At 39.9% G+C, this 16,846-nt stretch overlaps 1 protein-coding gene across 1 annotated transcript in view; it reads right to left on the minus strand.

Annotated features, from left to right (window-relative positions):
- The window catches only part of lztr1 (leucine zipper like post translational regulator 1), a 35,167-nt gene extending 20,818 nt beyond the window's left edge, over nucleotides 1-14,349 (minus strand). The window contains exons 1-10 of the mRNA XM_055655196.1: nucleotides 14,050-14,349; nucleotides 11,164-11,226; nucleotides 8,734-8,790; nucleotides 7,892-7,971; nucleotides 6,296-6,404; nucleotides 4,939-5,022; nucleotides 4,363-4,420; nucleotides 3,242-3,381; nucleotides 1,940-2,141; nucleotides 960-1,004 (exon numbers count right to left, since the gene is read on the minus strand). Of these exons, the coding sequence (XP_055511171.1) occupies nucleotides 960-1,004; nucleotides 1,940-2,141; nucleotides 3,242-3,381; nucleotides 4,363-4,420; nucleotides 4,939-5,022; nucleotides 6,296-6,404; nucleotides 7,892-7,971; nucleotides 8,734-8,790; nucleotides 11,164-11,226; nucleotides 14,050-14,198 (987 nt within the window). The 5' untranslated portion in view covers nucleotides 14,199-14,349. The remainder of the gene's footprint in view (nucleotides 1-959; nucleotides 1,005-1,939; nucleotides 2,142-3,241; nucleotides 3,382-4,362; nucleotides 4,421-4,938; nucleotides 5,023-6,295; nucleotides 6,405-7,891; nucleotides 7,972-8,733; nucleotides 8,791-11,163; nucleotides 11,227-14,049) is intronic.
- Between the last annotated feature and the right edge of the window lie 2,497 nt (nucleotides 14,350-16,846).

Here is a 16,846-nt window from a genome sequence, read left to right on the forward strand (position 1 = left end):
TTTGAAATGACCTGGGATTTTTCAAATCATTTATCACATTACACATTTTGGAATGTAATAAAAATACTGGAAAATATTTAGCCTGCAGTTTCACTTACACTCATTGGTGGTTTTTAAAAACAGGAATTCCAAGACTTCAACGTTCCATTTTGGTCTTTCCTTTTGAACTAACATTCACGCGTCTAATTCCCCAGCAACATTTCTGATATAGGTTTATTTAACTTAGTAAAAAAAATGTGGTTTAAAAAATACACGGGCAAATATCAGGCAGCAAAGCACATTTTGGCCTCAGGGGCAGAAACAGAATATAACTTCACACATTATCTATTATCCATTGTACTCTGTGCCATTCATAGGCACTTAAATTTCCTTTCTCCAATTTGCACCCTATTAAACACTGCAATTTTATAAAAAACAATTAAGTCAATGGTTAAGGAAGACTCATTAAAAAATAAAATCGGGCAAAATGATGTGTCAGCAATAAAATAAGTGAAAGAAATCAGAGCGCTAAACCCCAAGTTTTGAAGAAATATTCTGTGTTGTAACTACACAGGGTGCGCCTGATACAAGGCCAAAATAAACACATTTGCAAGATCTCTGTCTCTGCACACACAAGGAAAGGTCCATTGTTAACTAGTGGCAACCTAAAACAAAGGCTTTTATGCTGGTTACAGATAATAGATGCTCTTCCTCTTCCAGAGGAAATACTTGGTGAAAGGATGACAATACATGTACCCTGTACTTGCACCTTAAGTGAATAAACAACATTTCTTAAACCGTGGGAAAAGTTCCCAAAACACAAATCTTCCTCGCTTTGCAAGCTGGTGGCATACAATAATTATCTTCCACTTAGATCCTATATGTTCAAATTGTATTGATTTCCTTGGAAATTGAGAGTGAAGTTCACAAATGCAAATTGTACACATAATGAAATATTGTACAAGGCTTAATCAACTTACCATGAAATCAGGATCATAAATTGCCTCTGTGTATAAGTTGCTCCCCTATGGTTTGAAGACAGTAAAATATACATGGTGAGATTCAAACATATGATGGCACCTAAAAGTGGCATGAGATTCTGAAGTTTATTAGATAAAATATAATACAGATGAATAAAACAAGAGGAGACATGCACGGATTTTAAACACTGACAAATTAGTTGGACTTTCAACATAAACTACATGTTAATTGTCCCAAAATAAATTTCAACGAGAAAATGCGTTGGAGACACATTGATCAGCCAAGATCTTTGAAGAGAAAAAGGCATTTTACATACATTAATCTTCATCTGATGAAAAGAACAATGTCTTTTCGTGGATGTGTAATATCTGCACTTCGTTTTTGATCCCAACTACCAATATTGATTAAGTTGTTAAAGTAATGATTCTATTTCAAATTTTGTCAAAGGGGGGGTCCAGTCGCTGATTTTTTGGCGACCTGCTAAGCCCATGACAGTCGCCTAAAAATAGCCTAAGTGGGGCAGGCCCTTAAGTAAGACAGAGAAGGCAAATACTCCTTACAATGGTACAGCACACTCATTCATGCACCCTTCTGTACGTTTTGGTACTCAACACGCTTTCATAATTAAAAACAGCTAATATCAAGCAGAAAAGAATTGAGCATGAAAGGTTTAGTTTAGTGTAGTTTATTGTCATGTGTACCGAGGTACAGTGAAAAGCTTTTGTTGCGTGCTAACCAGTGAGAACCAGAAAGGTGACATTTCATTCAAACTACTGCTAAGAAATTGGAATTAATCAGAACTTTCAAGGAGGGACCTTTCCAGCTCAAAATTGCTTGAGAATTTGCTGAAAACAGTTTCAGTAGTTTGCTGAAAACAATTTAAAAAATCCAATGAAATCAAGTTATGTCAATATTCAGAATGCTATGAAAATTTTTTAATCCTACATTTAAGCTCAGTAGAATACAGGACTCAACTTACCACACTGTCTGGGCTGAGCTGAATGACCTCCCATGTCTGAGAGTCCACATCATAACAGTGTAACTCATTAGGCAACGTATTGTCTGCAGCACCACCAAACACATAGAGATGTCGATCAAATGCTACCATGGTGTGACCGTACCGTCTTTGAGGTGGAGGCGGAGAGCCTCGGAGCAAGTGTTCAGTGGGAATCCTTGTCCAACTACACATGAAAGCAAAACAAATTTAAACTATTTGTGACAACTGAAATACAAATGAATATAAAACAGGTTCATCACCCATGGGACAACCTCAAATGAGTAATGTTACTGAAAGTTGTTCTTATTTACAGCTGAAAAGAGATTACTTAAAATAAATTGCATAGGTATATGGATGGGAAAGGAATGGAGGGTTATGGTCTGAGTGCAGGTAGATGGGACTAGGGGAAAATAATTGTTCGACACGGACTTGTAGGGCCAAGATGGCCTGTTTCCGTGCTGTAATTGTTATATGGTTAAAATAGAATAGCCACAGTAAAACATGGCACAACAGTGGAGCAAAGCTTGTTCTACTCCCAGAATCACAGATGTATGATCCAAAGATCACGAGATTCCTGTCTGGCTGTATACGTTCTGACATTGTTAATAATTTAAATTCTACTTCAACAAATGAACATTGGACAGTGTCATCTTATAATGAACACCAACTTTTAGAGGGGAGAAACAGAATTGATAAAATAAAATGAAATTAAAATAGATTTAATATAAGTGTATACTATAGTGAAACTATATACAAATACTGGAAAATATCTGGTCTGCAGTTGCACAGGTAGCTTTTGCAAAGGCAGTCTGAGCACAGATATTCTAGACGAGGATAAAAAGCATAAACTGGCACAAATATCAATTCAATTGTAAGTGTGCAAAGACTCAGATCAAGTAATGGGTCTCAACCCAAAACATCACCATTCCTTCTCTCCAGGGATGCTGCCTGTCCCACTGAGTTTCTCCAGCATTGTGTCTACCTTCAAGAAATGCTCTTTATTCTGAAATGATCATATATTAACATTAAGTTATCAGTGATTTTCTCTGAACATAATTACCTCTATAAAGTCATTTTTACAACTCCCAAGCGACTGAACACTTGCTGAGTAAGTCAGGGAGCCTTTGCATCAACATTTGATGAGAAAACAACTTCTCTAAACCCATAAATCTCATCTTTCCTGAGCAGAGTTTCCTTTCCTCAGGACCTCTGGCACTCAAAGAAGAATTACACTAGTTTATTAAGGATAACAGCAATTAGAAAGAATAAATACTGAGCACGTACACTTTTTCCATGAATTCAAACTGAAAAAGATTATTGGTGATCTTTGCCCCACTCTGTCCTGAGAAAACAAACATCTTGTCCTTGCAGACAGCCACAGGGAAGTTACAACATGAAGGAGGGATCTCTCCACTCTGCTCAATCTAAAACAAAACAGACACAGCAGATTTTATTTGTGATTGCAACCTACAGAATTGTTTTTCCAAACCAAATTACTCAGACAAATGCAAGGCTGATAGAAGCAGCCTAAAATGAATACTATGTGGACCATGGAGAACGTAAAATCTGGAATGAGAGGAAATTTTCAGTATGAATGTAGTACAACAGGAAATTAAGCCGGACTCTATAAATACAATACTAAAGGTTTTCCAAATATAGGATAGGATCTATTAAACGATCTAAAAGAGGCAGAAGATACTCAACAGAATAAACAAATATATTGTAGCTTAATTGGAGAAACATAGAAAATAGGTGCAGGAGTAGGCCATTCGGCCCTTCGAGCCTGCACCGCCATTCAATATGATCATGGCTGATCATCCAACTCAGTATCTTGTACCTGCCTTCTCTCCATACCCCCTGATCCCTTTTGCCACAAGGGCCACATCTAACTCCCTAGATGATGATGCAATCAGTGTTGTAGTAAAGGATGCACTAATGATATTGAAAATAATTAAAAATAAAGAGCAGGTATGTAGAAGATTGATAGTAGAAAAACTGTCCAGTCGAGATGAGGTGCATTTGGGGTTACAGCTGCTGTTTGACAGTGCCAGAGACCCGGGTTCGATCCTGACCTTGGGTGCTGTCTAGGTAGAGTTTGGACCTTTTCTTTGTAATCGCTCGGGTTTCCTCCGAGAGCTTCGGTTTCCTCCCAAATCCCAAAGATGTGTGCGAGATTGTAGGTTAATCGGCCTCTGTAAGTTGCCCCTACCTAGTGTGTCGCGAGTGGATGCGAAAGTGGGATAACAGAGAATTAGTGCGAATGTGTGATCGATGATCGGCCAAAAGGTCTGTTTCTATGTTGTGTTTTTCAATCAACCAAACCACAATAATCTATGGGGCTTGTTCATTTTAAGATTTCACAGCAGCTTTAATTGCAACTAATTGCTATATTTCCATCTTCTTACCTCATCCCAGCATGCCATCTCTCTATCTTGGAGACCTATGGTCCACATATCATTCAGTCTGAAAGAAAAGGTATTACCATTAACTACCATAATCAACATATAGTATCTTCATATCATTCTGAACATATCAAGAAATTTGGTTTAATGTAAAAACTGCCCAGGTATTCCCCGTTTGCAAAATGTAGGATAAATCCAAAGTGATTAATTAATACCCTGCCTACTGTCAAACATCCAAGTGATATTAAGAGGCACATATAAGCAAAAATATGCTAGGCTGATGAGATGAGGTTTGCTCAGATTGCTCTGCTCTTGATGTTATTAAGGCCATACAGAATGTCCATACCGAGGAAGGTCTGAAGAAAGGTCCCGACCCAAAACATCAACTGTTTATTTCCCCCACAGATGTTGCCTGACCCACTGGGTTCCGATAGCACTTTGTTTTGCAGATCTGCATAGTACTCTAATCCATCTAAACCTATCAGCTACCAAGTATATGCTGTAATTGTATAATTGACTGCAATTTCTGATCAACATTGCAAATTAGACTGCAGTTGAGCACTTTAATATTCATCTTACCTTGCATTGCCATCATAGCCTGCAAAGATCCAAAGCTTGTCACTGTAAACTGTGGCTCCATGAGCTGACCTTGCAACTGGCAACCTGCAGTCCAAATAAGTTTTACAGTTTTATGTACTAAATTAATGGTCATCAACCTTCAGCAAAATATACAAAACACAGGAAAATTCTGCTTGTGGACCACTAAACTGGTTGAGGAGTTCAGATAGTTTATAGTCGCTAATTACTAAAGAGTACATTAGGATTCTCACGATGATGATACTTTATTGTCACACAGACAATGACAAGAAGCCCTACTTTGTGTGGCAAGGTAGAGCTGCTGTCTCACAGGCCAGAGACCCAAGTTTGATCCCGACCACGAGTACTACCTGTGTGGAGTTTGCACGTTCTCCTTGTTACTGTGTGTGTTTCCTCTGGAGGCTCTAGTTTCCTCCCACATCCCAATAACATGTGGGTTTGCAGGTAAATTTCTCCTGGTGGGTAGAGGGTGGATGAGAAGGTGGGACAACGTAGAATAACATTACGTATGTATGGCATGGACACGGTCGGCTGGGGGGCCCGTTTCCATGCCAATTCTACTGAATTAGAAAACTAATTTAAAAAAACCTAAATAATGACAATGTGTTAAAAAAAAAACCCATGGCTATATCTTTATGGTGTGCTTTATTCTGTTTTATAATTCCATGCATCCTGACAGAGAAAGATGACTAGTCTGTTCCACATATTTGATACAGAGCAATATTTGCCGAGAACTGATACATTATTATTATAGAATGCACATTTATTGGATAAAAAATAGATGTAAATGAGTAAATAAATATTGATGGATTACATTTACGCTTTGTGCATCATCTGCAATTTTAACTGCAGAGACCAAGGCATTGATTGAAAGACCTAATCAGTCAATTTATTCTTCTTCTCTATGATAAAATAGCCTTGACATTGGGAGAGAGGATGGGCAAGCCAGGGTCTGTTATTGGTTTACAAGCAAACATGCATGCAACAGGGGGAACAATTGAGAAATGGGAAAAAATCATTAACATTTATACACCAGAATTACATTTTATTACAATTTACCAATGAAAGTCCCTATGAAAGCAAATTTGGCTGAAGTAACATCACATGTCATTGTGTTGCAGACTGTCAAAATGTTAATTAATGCTCTTGGAAATCTATTTTGAATAGGTGATAACAGAGTCTTCAAAGATGTTTTAGAGCTTTTCCAAAAACAAATCTTCTCACGGCACAGGAAAGTGGAGCACGGTAACATCACTCTACCATCCACCCCTATAGTTCCAGATATCTCCCTCAAAATCGGTTAAATTAAACACCAAGCACAATTATTGACAAAGCTCACCTGCCCTCTACTTTCCATTCTGTCCACTGCCCTGTGGCAAACTTGTACTCGAACAGATCATTTTTGTTCTGCAGGTTGGAGTTGGAGTAAATATCTCCCGTATAGCCACCTATAAAAGACAAGATAACTCGAGTTCACTGATCAACCAGCAAAGTTGGCCTCATAACCATGGCGAATTCCATCCGCAACATAATATTACCTCCTGTTCTGAGCTATATTTTATGCTTTAATGATTTGCTGAATTTAACTTTTTTGAATTTTCAATACAATTCAAATAAGTAAAGTGGTTATGAGCAAGACCAACTCAAAATGAAAGCATATTTTCTTGACTGATCTTCTAGTGCAGAGGGAGTGCTATATTGTCAGACAAAACACAAAACCAAGGCGCTCCCAGCCTGAAGATGCCCTGACCCAAAATATTGTCTGTCTATTTTTTCCCTGCCTTATCTGCTGAGTTCCTCAAGCAGTATTTTCTCCCTGCCCTCTCCTGTTGACACTAAGGATTTCCTTGTATTAATTACAGCAGTGCAAGAGAACACTGATGGTATCCAGACTAAGGTTTCCCCCACAACATTATTCCATATCATTATGGCGCCGATACATCACTGACTGAGACATCACATAAAGCACTATAAAAACACGATTCTCTTAACTATACAAATTCTTGACTCACTGTAATCATTACAATAACAACATATTGCATATCTGGATTTTTCTTGGCAGGTTATTTCTAGGTTATGTAAGGTCTAATGTTAATTTACGGAAAGCCTCAGCAGCAAGAATCGGTAAGCTTCCCCACAAGCAAAGCAATAAATCATCCGTCTCACATTATTATATTTATGCAACTGCACAAGCAATCGATCTGTTGTCAAAAACTGCTACTTCAGGAAGTTGGCATGTGAGGCAAGAGAGTTTATTTTGCTGACAGTTTTTTTTCCTCATTTGGCAATTATAACAGTTTATATTTGTCTATGTTTATTGAAGTCAATACTTCACTGACCTGCTGTTAATCCATGTACATAGGACATTAAAACAGAAATTCCTTCCTTGAATCAATCTCTTAAGCTACAAGCATGCAAAATTGAAGCCCAACAGAAATGAATTCCTGTTTTTTTCTAATGCACTGATCTTTTCAATTTGCTGCTTACTTTAATTGCTTCAGTCTCATTAATACAAAGCAATATAACATTAAGACTGCAGGAGGGTTAGATTAATGCAATTCTTCTACAGTCCATGATAACATAAAATCCAGACTTTGTCTGCTTCTGAGAATATAACGATTTTAATAAAATTACCTTCTGGAAAGAGATCAATACGAGTTGAAATTGTGAAATGTACTTCAAGTTTAGAATAACGTGCAACGAACATGGATACTATGTACTTTCCAGTGATTGCTCAGAACTCCCCACATTCTAATGTAGGGTGAAGCATGAAAGAAGGGAAACGTATTTGCAAAATAAACACTTAAAGATTATATTCATTTGACCCCATTCCCAAGCTTTAAAATGGTTACCGATAGTCTTATAACTGAATATAACGAGCAGAAATCCATAAACGAAATAAAGCATTCCTAGAACTCAGCCCATTATGACTTACCAAACACAAACATGCTGCTTCCATACACCACAGCAGAATGATGGTACCTGGGTGCAGGTGGAGTTCCAGTTGTGAAAGCCCTGATCAGGAAAGCCAAAAGCAAATTAACATTGTATTCATTGTCACTCTTCTGTAAACTAAAGTGATTTGTATGTAACCAATCTCCTACATTATACACCATGAGGGAAATTTTTTAGACATTCTGGTGTGCTGGAAGTAGAGTTACCAATTATGGACAAAATAACAAATTTGAAAACACTGATCAAACTTCTGGAGCTCCATGCAGAAAGTTTGAACTATTCAACCATTGAAACCGGAGACCTAAATGTAGTCCCAAAACCCAAATATAGTCAGATAAGGGCATTAAAGCACCTGCAGCAGTTGTCAATCAAGGTTCACGCCAGGAATATATATTTTTTCCACTCAATGCACAATTAAGATCAATTACAGCCAACAAATTGAACACAGATTTCAGTTGGTAAAAATATCACTATCTCCATATTATTAAAGATCCAATTTCACACTAGAATATTACTATTATTTCAATTTATGGATCTCACTGTCCCTTTATGCCTGTTCTCATTCCTCTACATCAATCAAAATAGAACCCTCAGCCATGCTTGTTCTTTCTTGTCACTTAATGGAATCACATCATTGATCACCCATTGGAATCATTCAAGTAGTGGGCTATAATTTGTTTTCTAGTGCCTATACAAAGCATCTTGGGGTTTGCTTTTCCATTAAAACTATTCTAATTATATATTACAACAAAAATATATATATATTCCTGATGTGAACTGTTCAAATTTGTTATTGTCCTTGTACATTGTCCTTGCACATACCTGCACCAAGAGCAGTCCTTCACATCAAATCTTAACAGGTCATTTAACATGTTCTTTCTGCAGAAAAACAAAGTTGGTGGATCATTCAACATGTAAGATTAATTTGCTTTCATTGCATTTTCCTTTTTTATACCATTGTGCGTACAAAGGATGCATTGACTCTTGTGCCCTGGGTGTGGAAATACAGTATCACTGCTGCATTTTGCCACGGTTCAATGCCTATATGCATCTTGAGCTGAAACATTCAAATCACATTTTGGCTTTTTACCATTAGCAAACATTTGATTCCAAACATTCTTGGGTATTTCAAAATGTTGTAAAAATCTACTGGGACCATTCACTGGGGCTATTCAAATCTTGTCAATCACAATTATGCTAGAGTATACATAAAACTTTGCTCATGTCCTTATTCAATAATGCAAATCTATTTAAGGTGAGCAATATTTTCACTACAATAAGACAGTTGTTGCCAATTTCATGGAAGTTTGAACATTATCGTAGCATTAAGTAGTGCTGTTTCATATGGTTCTGAAGGTGACTGGAAGGTTTATCCAACATACAACCCACATTATAACTGGCCAAGAAGCAGCTAACGATACCCCAGCAAATAATGCATTCCAAGTTGTATTATTTTCGTCACACAAAACCCTTGGTATACCCACCAAGAAAGACCAATAACTTACAACTAGAACAAGAAGTTGAACAAAAACACTGCACTTCTCAAGTTAGGCATCTCCAAATGATGACATTAACCTTAAACTACCGTTGTTTTCCCTGAGACTATTTACAATGCTTCTATTGCTGCAGATAAACTACCCAAGATGTTGCTGCACAACAGTCATCATAGATTAACTAACAATATTTGTTTTCAGCACTAAACACTAGAGGATCTTTTGTGGTTTTGCTCAAGCCAAAGGAAAGTGCTCTACAAAGCCAGGGACATTATATTGATTGGTCAGGGATCAATTTCCGTAGGTAAACAGCAGCCCTCGTCGCTCGCAGAAGTCAACAAAACGTTAACTGAAAAAAATCGCCATATTTTCCTCTGCAATTGCTATCCATCTGTTACAAAATTTGATAAATTAATGATGTATGTGCTGCATACAAGTTGTTAATATTTTAGTGTATCTCCTGTGGTATTGATCTAAAATAATCAAAATATGTTTCATTTTAGACACCCACCATGTAAACTAACATAATAAGCTGCAGCAAGATGTATATCTATCTTTATGACTAGATATAGATTTCAAGCCACTGGATTAATATGTGCACAGGCCATTTAAGAGAAAACAAATCTGATATTTTGCCTCCAGCATTTAATGTTTAGTTGCAAAATGTTTCAAAAGGATGTACTTGTTCATATATGCATTAAGATTTATTGCATTGCAGCTTTGTTATGCAAGAACTGATTAAATATGGAAAAGAAAGGCACTTCTCTTCATGTTTAATTTAAATCATCTATTCTAAAAAATGGTTTCAGTGGAATATCTGACATGCTGCAAGTTTTGTCATCTCTGCAGTGATAGGCAAATCACCGGTTGGAAATTTGCAATCTAACACTCCAAACTTAACTTATTTCAATCCATACGTCCAGCCATGCTGCCTCCAACTGCTCTGCAATACGAATGGCCCCAGAGCCAGGCCTACCTGCAAAAGGCTCTGACAGAAGGAAAGGCTGGGGGCAGCAATTTGCAATCTAACACTCCAAACAAGCAAATAAAAAATGCTGTTCAAAGAAATCAAAAACCATGCGCACAACTCAAAGAGTTACTAAAATGTAACCAGCTTAAATTTAAATTTCTTTTCCACAGCCACTAGATTTCAGCATCAGAGATTGGATTGGATTCAATAGAAGCAGAGTTAATATGCAATTGATAAATGAGGACCCCTATTACTTTGATAGCTGGAATCCCATCTATTAACAATATGTAATTGATATACAAAATGTGTTTTGATTATGATATGTATATGCTTCTAATAAAAATATTATTTAAAAAAAAAAATAAAAAAGAGATTGGATTGGGGAATTGCAACAAAATCACGTTCCATTTTTTTCATTTCTGGATTTTAGTGTGGACAGGAAATTACTGGTAGAGCTCAACAAACAAAATTAGGTCTTCTATGGACACACCAAACTCCCCAAATCTACCTGTATGTTTGCCAACAAATATTAGTAGCACTGCATGGAACTGCTACCAAAACCCATCAAGATCCAAGCCAGAGTTTATCACATCACTGAACACCACTCTGTTCAGTGGATCCACTGTGCTATATTATCATGGATTCACACAACAAAGATCATGGGTTCACCCAAAGATCAGCTTTAGTCATAGAGCTCATACTGTGCAATTTATTGCAGAACTGGTCCTATCCAAGTAATGATACATTTTAAATAATTAGATTATTTAATGGGCTCATTGCAGTACATACCCATTGTCTCCTCCAAATACATAAATTGCATCCTTGTAGGCCACAACAGTATGCTTACTTCGTCTGAAAAGAAAGATGACATGCATTAATAACAACTCTCGCAGATTGTTATCTACATGTTGTGACACACTTTTCATTCAACATGTTAAACTAAGGATCATGGATAATCATTCTGATAAACTGAAAATAGTATATTTGTAATGTATGGAGATACTGTAGAGAGATTTGTATAGAAGTACTGAATTAATAAGGCTATTGAAAGTTTGATGTAATCACCGAGATGTTTATGTGGGGTTATTTAAGAGATCTGTTTGATTAAATGGCTTACAGGGAGGATGTCTACACAGTGGTGGGTTTGTACGGGGTCATTGATGGATGAATATGCAGTAAGCACTTCATCAAATCAGAAATTTCTGCACATGGAATCATTCTGCCATTCCCGGGTCTCAGTTCGTAGTCTTGTAGCCCACAATGCTCACCCAGGCACTTGAATGGTTCTGTCTCCATCATTCTTGCAGATATCTAATTTATCTACTATCTCTTATAATACCGTGACATTAACTTTAGATTTTTTTCAAAAACGAGAAGACTAAAACTGCTGGAAATCCGAAATAAAAACAGAAAATCCTGAGAAGGTTCAACATCAGAAAGCAACTGTGGAAAGGAATTGAGGAGATAACATTTTAGGATGAAGACCTTTGTCAGAACTGGGAAAGTGAAAAGACTAGTTAGTTTTAAGAGATGGGTGACATCCTAACTTCTGTAATCTCAGGCCTTACTAATGATGACAAGCGTGCTAAGCTTTCGTCCCACATCAACCCATGATGGCACTTTTAGGGAACTACATACTTGTACTCCCATTTCTCTCTGTTCTACAAAACTCCCCAGAGCCTTACTGTGAAAGTCCTACCCTGACTAGCGAAATACAACAAGTTACTCTTATCTGAGTTAAATTCCATTTGGCATTCCTTAGATGATTTACTCACTGATGAAAACCCTGCTGTAATTCTTGATAACCTCTTTCACCATCTACAATACCACCTATTTTAGTGTCATCTGCAAACTTACTGTCCATGTTTTGCACCTTCTCATCCAAATTGTTGATATGGATAACAAGCAACAATGGGCATAGTACTGAGAAATAGAGGAGAAATATTCATTAAGGTCCATCTTTTGCAGCTCCACACATAGATGTCTACTTTGGTCTTTGAGGGGCCTATTCTCTCCTGGGCTATTCCTTTTCCCTTGTAAAATATCTTTGGATTCGCGTTAATCTTCTAAGCCAAAGCCATCGTATATCACCCCTTTTTTCCCTTCCCGTTTTCCTTCTTATGTATACTCCTGCACCCCTACACTCTGCCAGGGATTTACTTGATCCCAGGTGCCAATCGCTGGTCCATGCCACTGAGATGATCCCAATGCTTCTGGAGCTGTTGAATTAACACATTAATTAGGGCAGTTTGAGAGAGAATAAGTACAAAGGAATACATTAAATCTGCAAAACGCAGGTGAGAGCTTTTGCTGAAATTTGAAATATAAAGTGGAATACTGGAAATGCCACAAAGGGCAATGGGTAAGCAGATAAAATGTAATGCCCAGAGTAGGGGAATCCAGAACCATTGAATTCTTACTATTCTATGAGGTAATCTTTAATATCAGCTTAGACAAAAGTGCTGGAGAAACTCATCAGGTGCAGCAACATCTATGGAGCGAAGAAAATAGGCAACGTTTCAGGCCGAAACCCTTCGATCAGCTTTCCTGGCCTTGTTTTAACTCACTGAAATTAATTTTTTCATAAAGTATTTTTCTTTGTATCTACTCCATAACAACTTCAAAATTAACTATAGTCATAGAGCTATACAGCATGGAAAAAGACCATTCGGCCATTTGATAATGCCGCCCAAGTTCCACAGAGGGCTCGCCCATTCACGTGCATTGGCTCATGACCCTCTAAAGTTTTCCCATCCATATATTGTCCAAATATATTTTAAGTCATGTATCATCTTCTACAGCTCATGTAAGAAAGAACTGCAGATGCTGGTTTAAATCGAAGGTAGACCCAAAATGCTGGAGTAACTCAGGCAGCATCTCTGGAGAGAAGGAACGGGTGACGTTTCAGCTCTCTCTGGCATAATACATCAGAAATTCCTAATCATTCTTGCCTTTTAAACCACATTTCTTGTCTATGCTGATAATAACTGAAGTGATCATTCATAAAGTAGAGCTACTGCTTGGGCAGTTTTGATCTTAACCTTCAGTGTTGCCTGTATGGAATTAGCACATACATCATAGTTGTTTCTTTTGATCCAGTTTCCTGTGTGACTGGTAGGTTAATGGACCATGGTAACCTATCCACTATGAATGGACAAATAGTACAATCGTAGGCGATTTAATGAGAATGTGTGGGACATTGCTTATAGGGAAAATTAATAACGTTTTTTGAGAATCGGCATTGATTTGATGGGCCGAATTGTGTGTGATCATGGAAATATGAAATCCTCGTGATATTTACTGTCTGCGGTATATATGCAACATCAATGCTCATCTATTGTCCCTTAGGTAAACAGTAGTTTATATTTACACATGCACACATACTCAATAAATAAACAAATATAGTGCAATAATAATAATAATAATAATAGACTGTTGTAATTCAGAGCTTATTTTGTTGGCTCTAGGGAAGAAGCTGTTAAAGATGAATGCATATTTCCCAAGTAAGAGGCTTACAAGGAATTATTGCTGGAGTTCACGGATGCGCCTCTGCGGAATCACTGACAATCGGGGTCTGTATGTGTGGAAGGAACAGGACCAACTCGGGGACATGGAAGAAGCCACTGACTGGATAAATTAAAGCTTCTTATTGAGAGTGTCATCGCCTCTTGTTACCTGGCTCCCACGAATTCATCGCAGGGCGGCAGCCTCCTCCAGCGGTGCACCGTCTCAAAAGGCCCGAAGTTCAGGGTCAAATATTCGACACTGTCTGAGCAACTATGGTCGAAATCCACACTGGGGGCCACCTTCGACTTCCCCTCCATGGCCTCAGAGGTAACAGCAACCAACTTTGTCCCCGCCACTTCTGACTTCCTTTCGGGGAGACGCCAGGGTCCTTGTTAATGATCCCACCGCCGCTCGCCGTCGTCGGTCTGAAGCGGCGAGAACCCTGGAGCACGCCGGGAAACGGAGGCCCGGCAGAGCGGAACTCAATGGGAACTCGACCAAACGGACTACATCATCCATCATGCTCAGCGCGGGCGGCCGGGACGGGTGACGAGGGAGAGGGAGAGACTACAGCTCCCATGATACATCGCAATGCCGCCAATCGTTGTCAATAGGCTTTTATTGTCATGTGTCCCAGATAGAACAATGAAATTCTTACTTGCTGCAGCACATCAGAATATGTAAACATAGTACATAACGGGAGAAAAAAAAGTTCAGTGTGTATACATACACATGCACACATACTCAATAAATAAACAAATATTGTGCAATAATAATAATAGACTGTTGTAATTCAGAGCATATTTGTTGTCGTGTATATAGGGTGATTTCACGAAAGGTCACTGGAGCGTAGATCCGCACCCACGTGACCGAAAATCTCAAGTGGAGGACATGCTAGACATCCGGTACATGTTAGTGGATGGGAAAACACGCACTTTCCCACCCGTTAAAAACATAGAAAAGGGCCAGGTTTTGATCTGCAATTTATTGTGCCAGTCAATAGATAGATAGATAGCCTTTTATTGTCATTCAGACCGAAGTCTGAACGAAATTGCAGCAGTCATACATATAATACAATACAATAAAACAACAATAAACACATATTAACATCCACCACAGTGAGTCCACCCAGCACATCCTCACTGTGATGGAGGCAAAAGTCTTAGGTCTGCAGTCTCTTCTCTCCTCTTCTCCCTCTGCGCTGGGGCAATACCCCCCCCCCCCCCCCCCCGGGCGATGTTAAGAACAGTCCCGCGGCTCAAACACCGCGGCCCGGGGTGGTTGAAGCTGCCGCCCACCAGTCCGGCAGACGCAGTCGCTGGCCCGCGGCCGAACCCCGGACTCAGGCCACCACCGCCAGAACACTGTCCCAGCCACCCTCACGTGAGTACTGCGCCGTCTTCAGCCTCGGGCTGGGCCGTCCCGACTTGGGCGCCGAACCTCCCCCGGACCGGGCCGCCCCGACTTGGGCGTCGCTTCTCCCCCGGACCAGGCCGCCCCGACTTGGGCGTCGCTTCTTGGCTGCCCCGACTTGGGCGAACCTCCCTCGGGCTGCCAGCGCCGCACCTTCCCGAGCTCGGCCGCTCCGACGGGAGCCTCGTTCCACCCTCGGGCTGGCCGTCCTCATGGGAGCGTCCCAGCCTCTTCCAGCCCTGAGCCGGACCACCCTCACGGGAGCGAGCTCAGGGCGAGTCCTGACGGTGCTCTGCCTCCGGAGCCTCGAGGTCGTCAGCTCCATTAGGCCTCAGCACAGACGGAGGCAGAGAAGGGGAATACGACAAAAAGGTCGTATTCCCCCGCAGGGAGAGACTGCAAACCCCGTTTCAACCCCCCCCCCCCCCCAAAAACACAAACTAAAACCAAAAAACTAGACTAACCAAACAAAATAAACAACATAAAAAACACAAAACAACGGGACTGCCGGTAAGCCGCTGCAGCCAGAGCCGCGCCGCCACTCCGAGTAATGCCTTACTTTTGATGAAATTCAGCGAGCAAACGCGATAATTCCCGATATTTTGGACCTTTAAATCTCCACGGCAAATGTCCGCTGTTCACTTCCGCTGGATTAGCACCTTCAGCTCCCTCTTTAATTTACCTTAGTTTCTATCTTTTTTTTAACTGTAAATCTAGGTAGCTGTGCCTCACGGTCACCCCGACTGGCCCAATAAATTGCAGATCAAAACCTGGCCGTTTTCTATGTTTTTAACGGGTGGGAAAGTGTGTGTTTTCCCATCCACTAACATGTACCGGATGTCTAGCATGTCCTCCACTTGAGATTTTCGGTCACGTGGGTGCGGATCTACGCTCCAGTGACCTTTCGTGAAATCACCCTATATAGGCTGTAGGGAAGAAGCTGTTCCTGAACCTGGACGTTACAGTTTTCAGGCTCCTGCACCTTCTTCCCGATGGCAATGGTGAAATGAGTGTGTGGCCAGGATGGTGTGGGTCTTTGATGATGTTGGCTGCCTTTTTGAGGCAGCAACTTCAACAGATCCCTTCGATGGTGGGGAGGTCAGAGCCGGTGATGAACTGGGCAGTGGTCACAACTTTTTGCAGTCTTTGTTCAGTGAGGGGAGAACATGCTCGAGATCACTGGGCGGTTCAACGTTAAATGTGTTCGTGGTTGTGGTGAGTGAGGGCTGACAGGAGCAGCCGCCGGAGAAATATTGAGTAGACACAAGGAACTGCAGATGCTAGAAACCTGAGCAAAAAACCCACAAAACGCTGGAGTAGTTCATTGGGTCAATCAGCAACTGTGGAGTTCTTCTGCCCAAGTCAGAAAAGTTGATCAAAAGTTGCAGCAGGTCAGGCAGCATCTGTGGAGTACATGGACAGAGGACTTTTCGGGTCGGGAGCCTTCTTCAGAAATATTGGTGTGTCATCAGAGCACCAGATGCGTTTGTGTTATAATCTCAGGAATAAATGTACCTTCATTTTACAAATTTACATGTTAACCTGATCTAGA

This window comes from Leucoraja erinacea, chromosome 25 (genome assembly GCF_028641065.1).
Source record: "Leucoraja erinacea ecotype New England chromosome 25, Leri_hhj_1, whole genome shotgun sequence".
Classification (NCBI taxonomy): Eukaryota; Metazoa; Chordata; class Chondrichthyes; order Rajiformes; family Rajidae; genus Leucoraja; species Leucoraja erinaceus.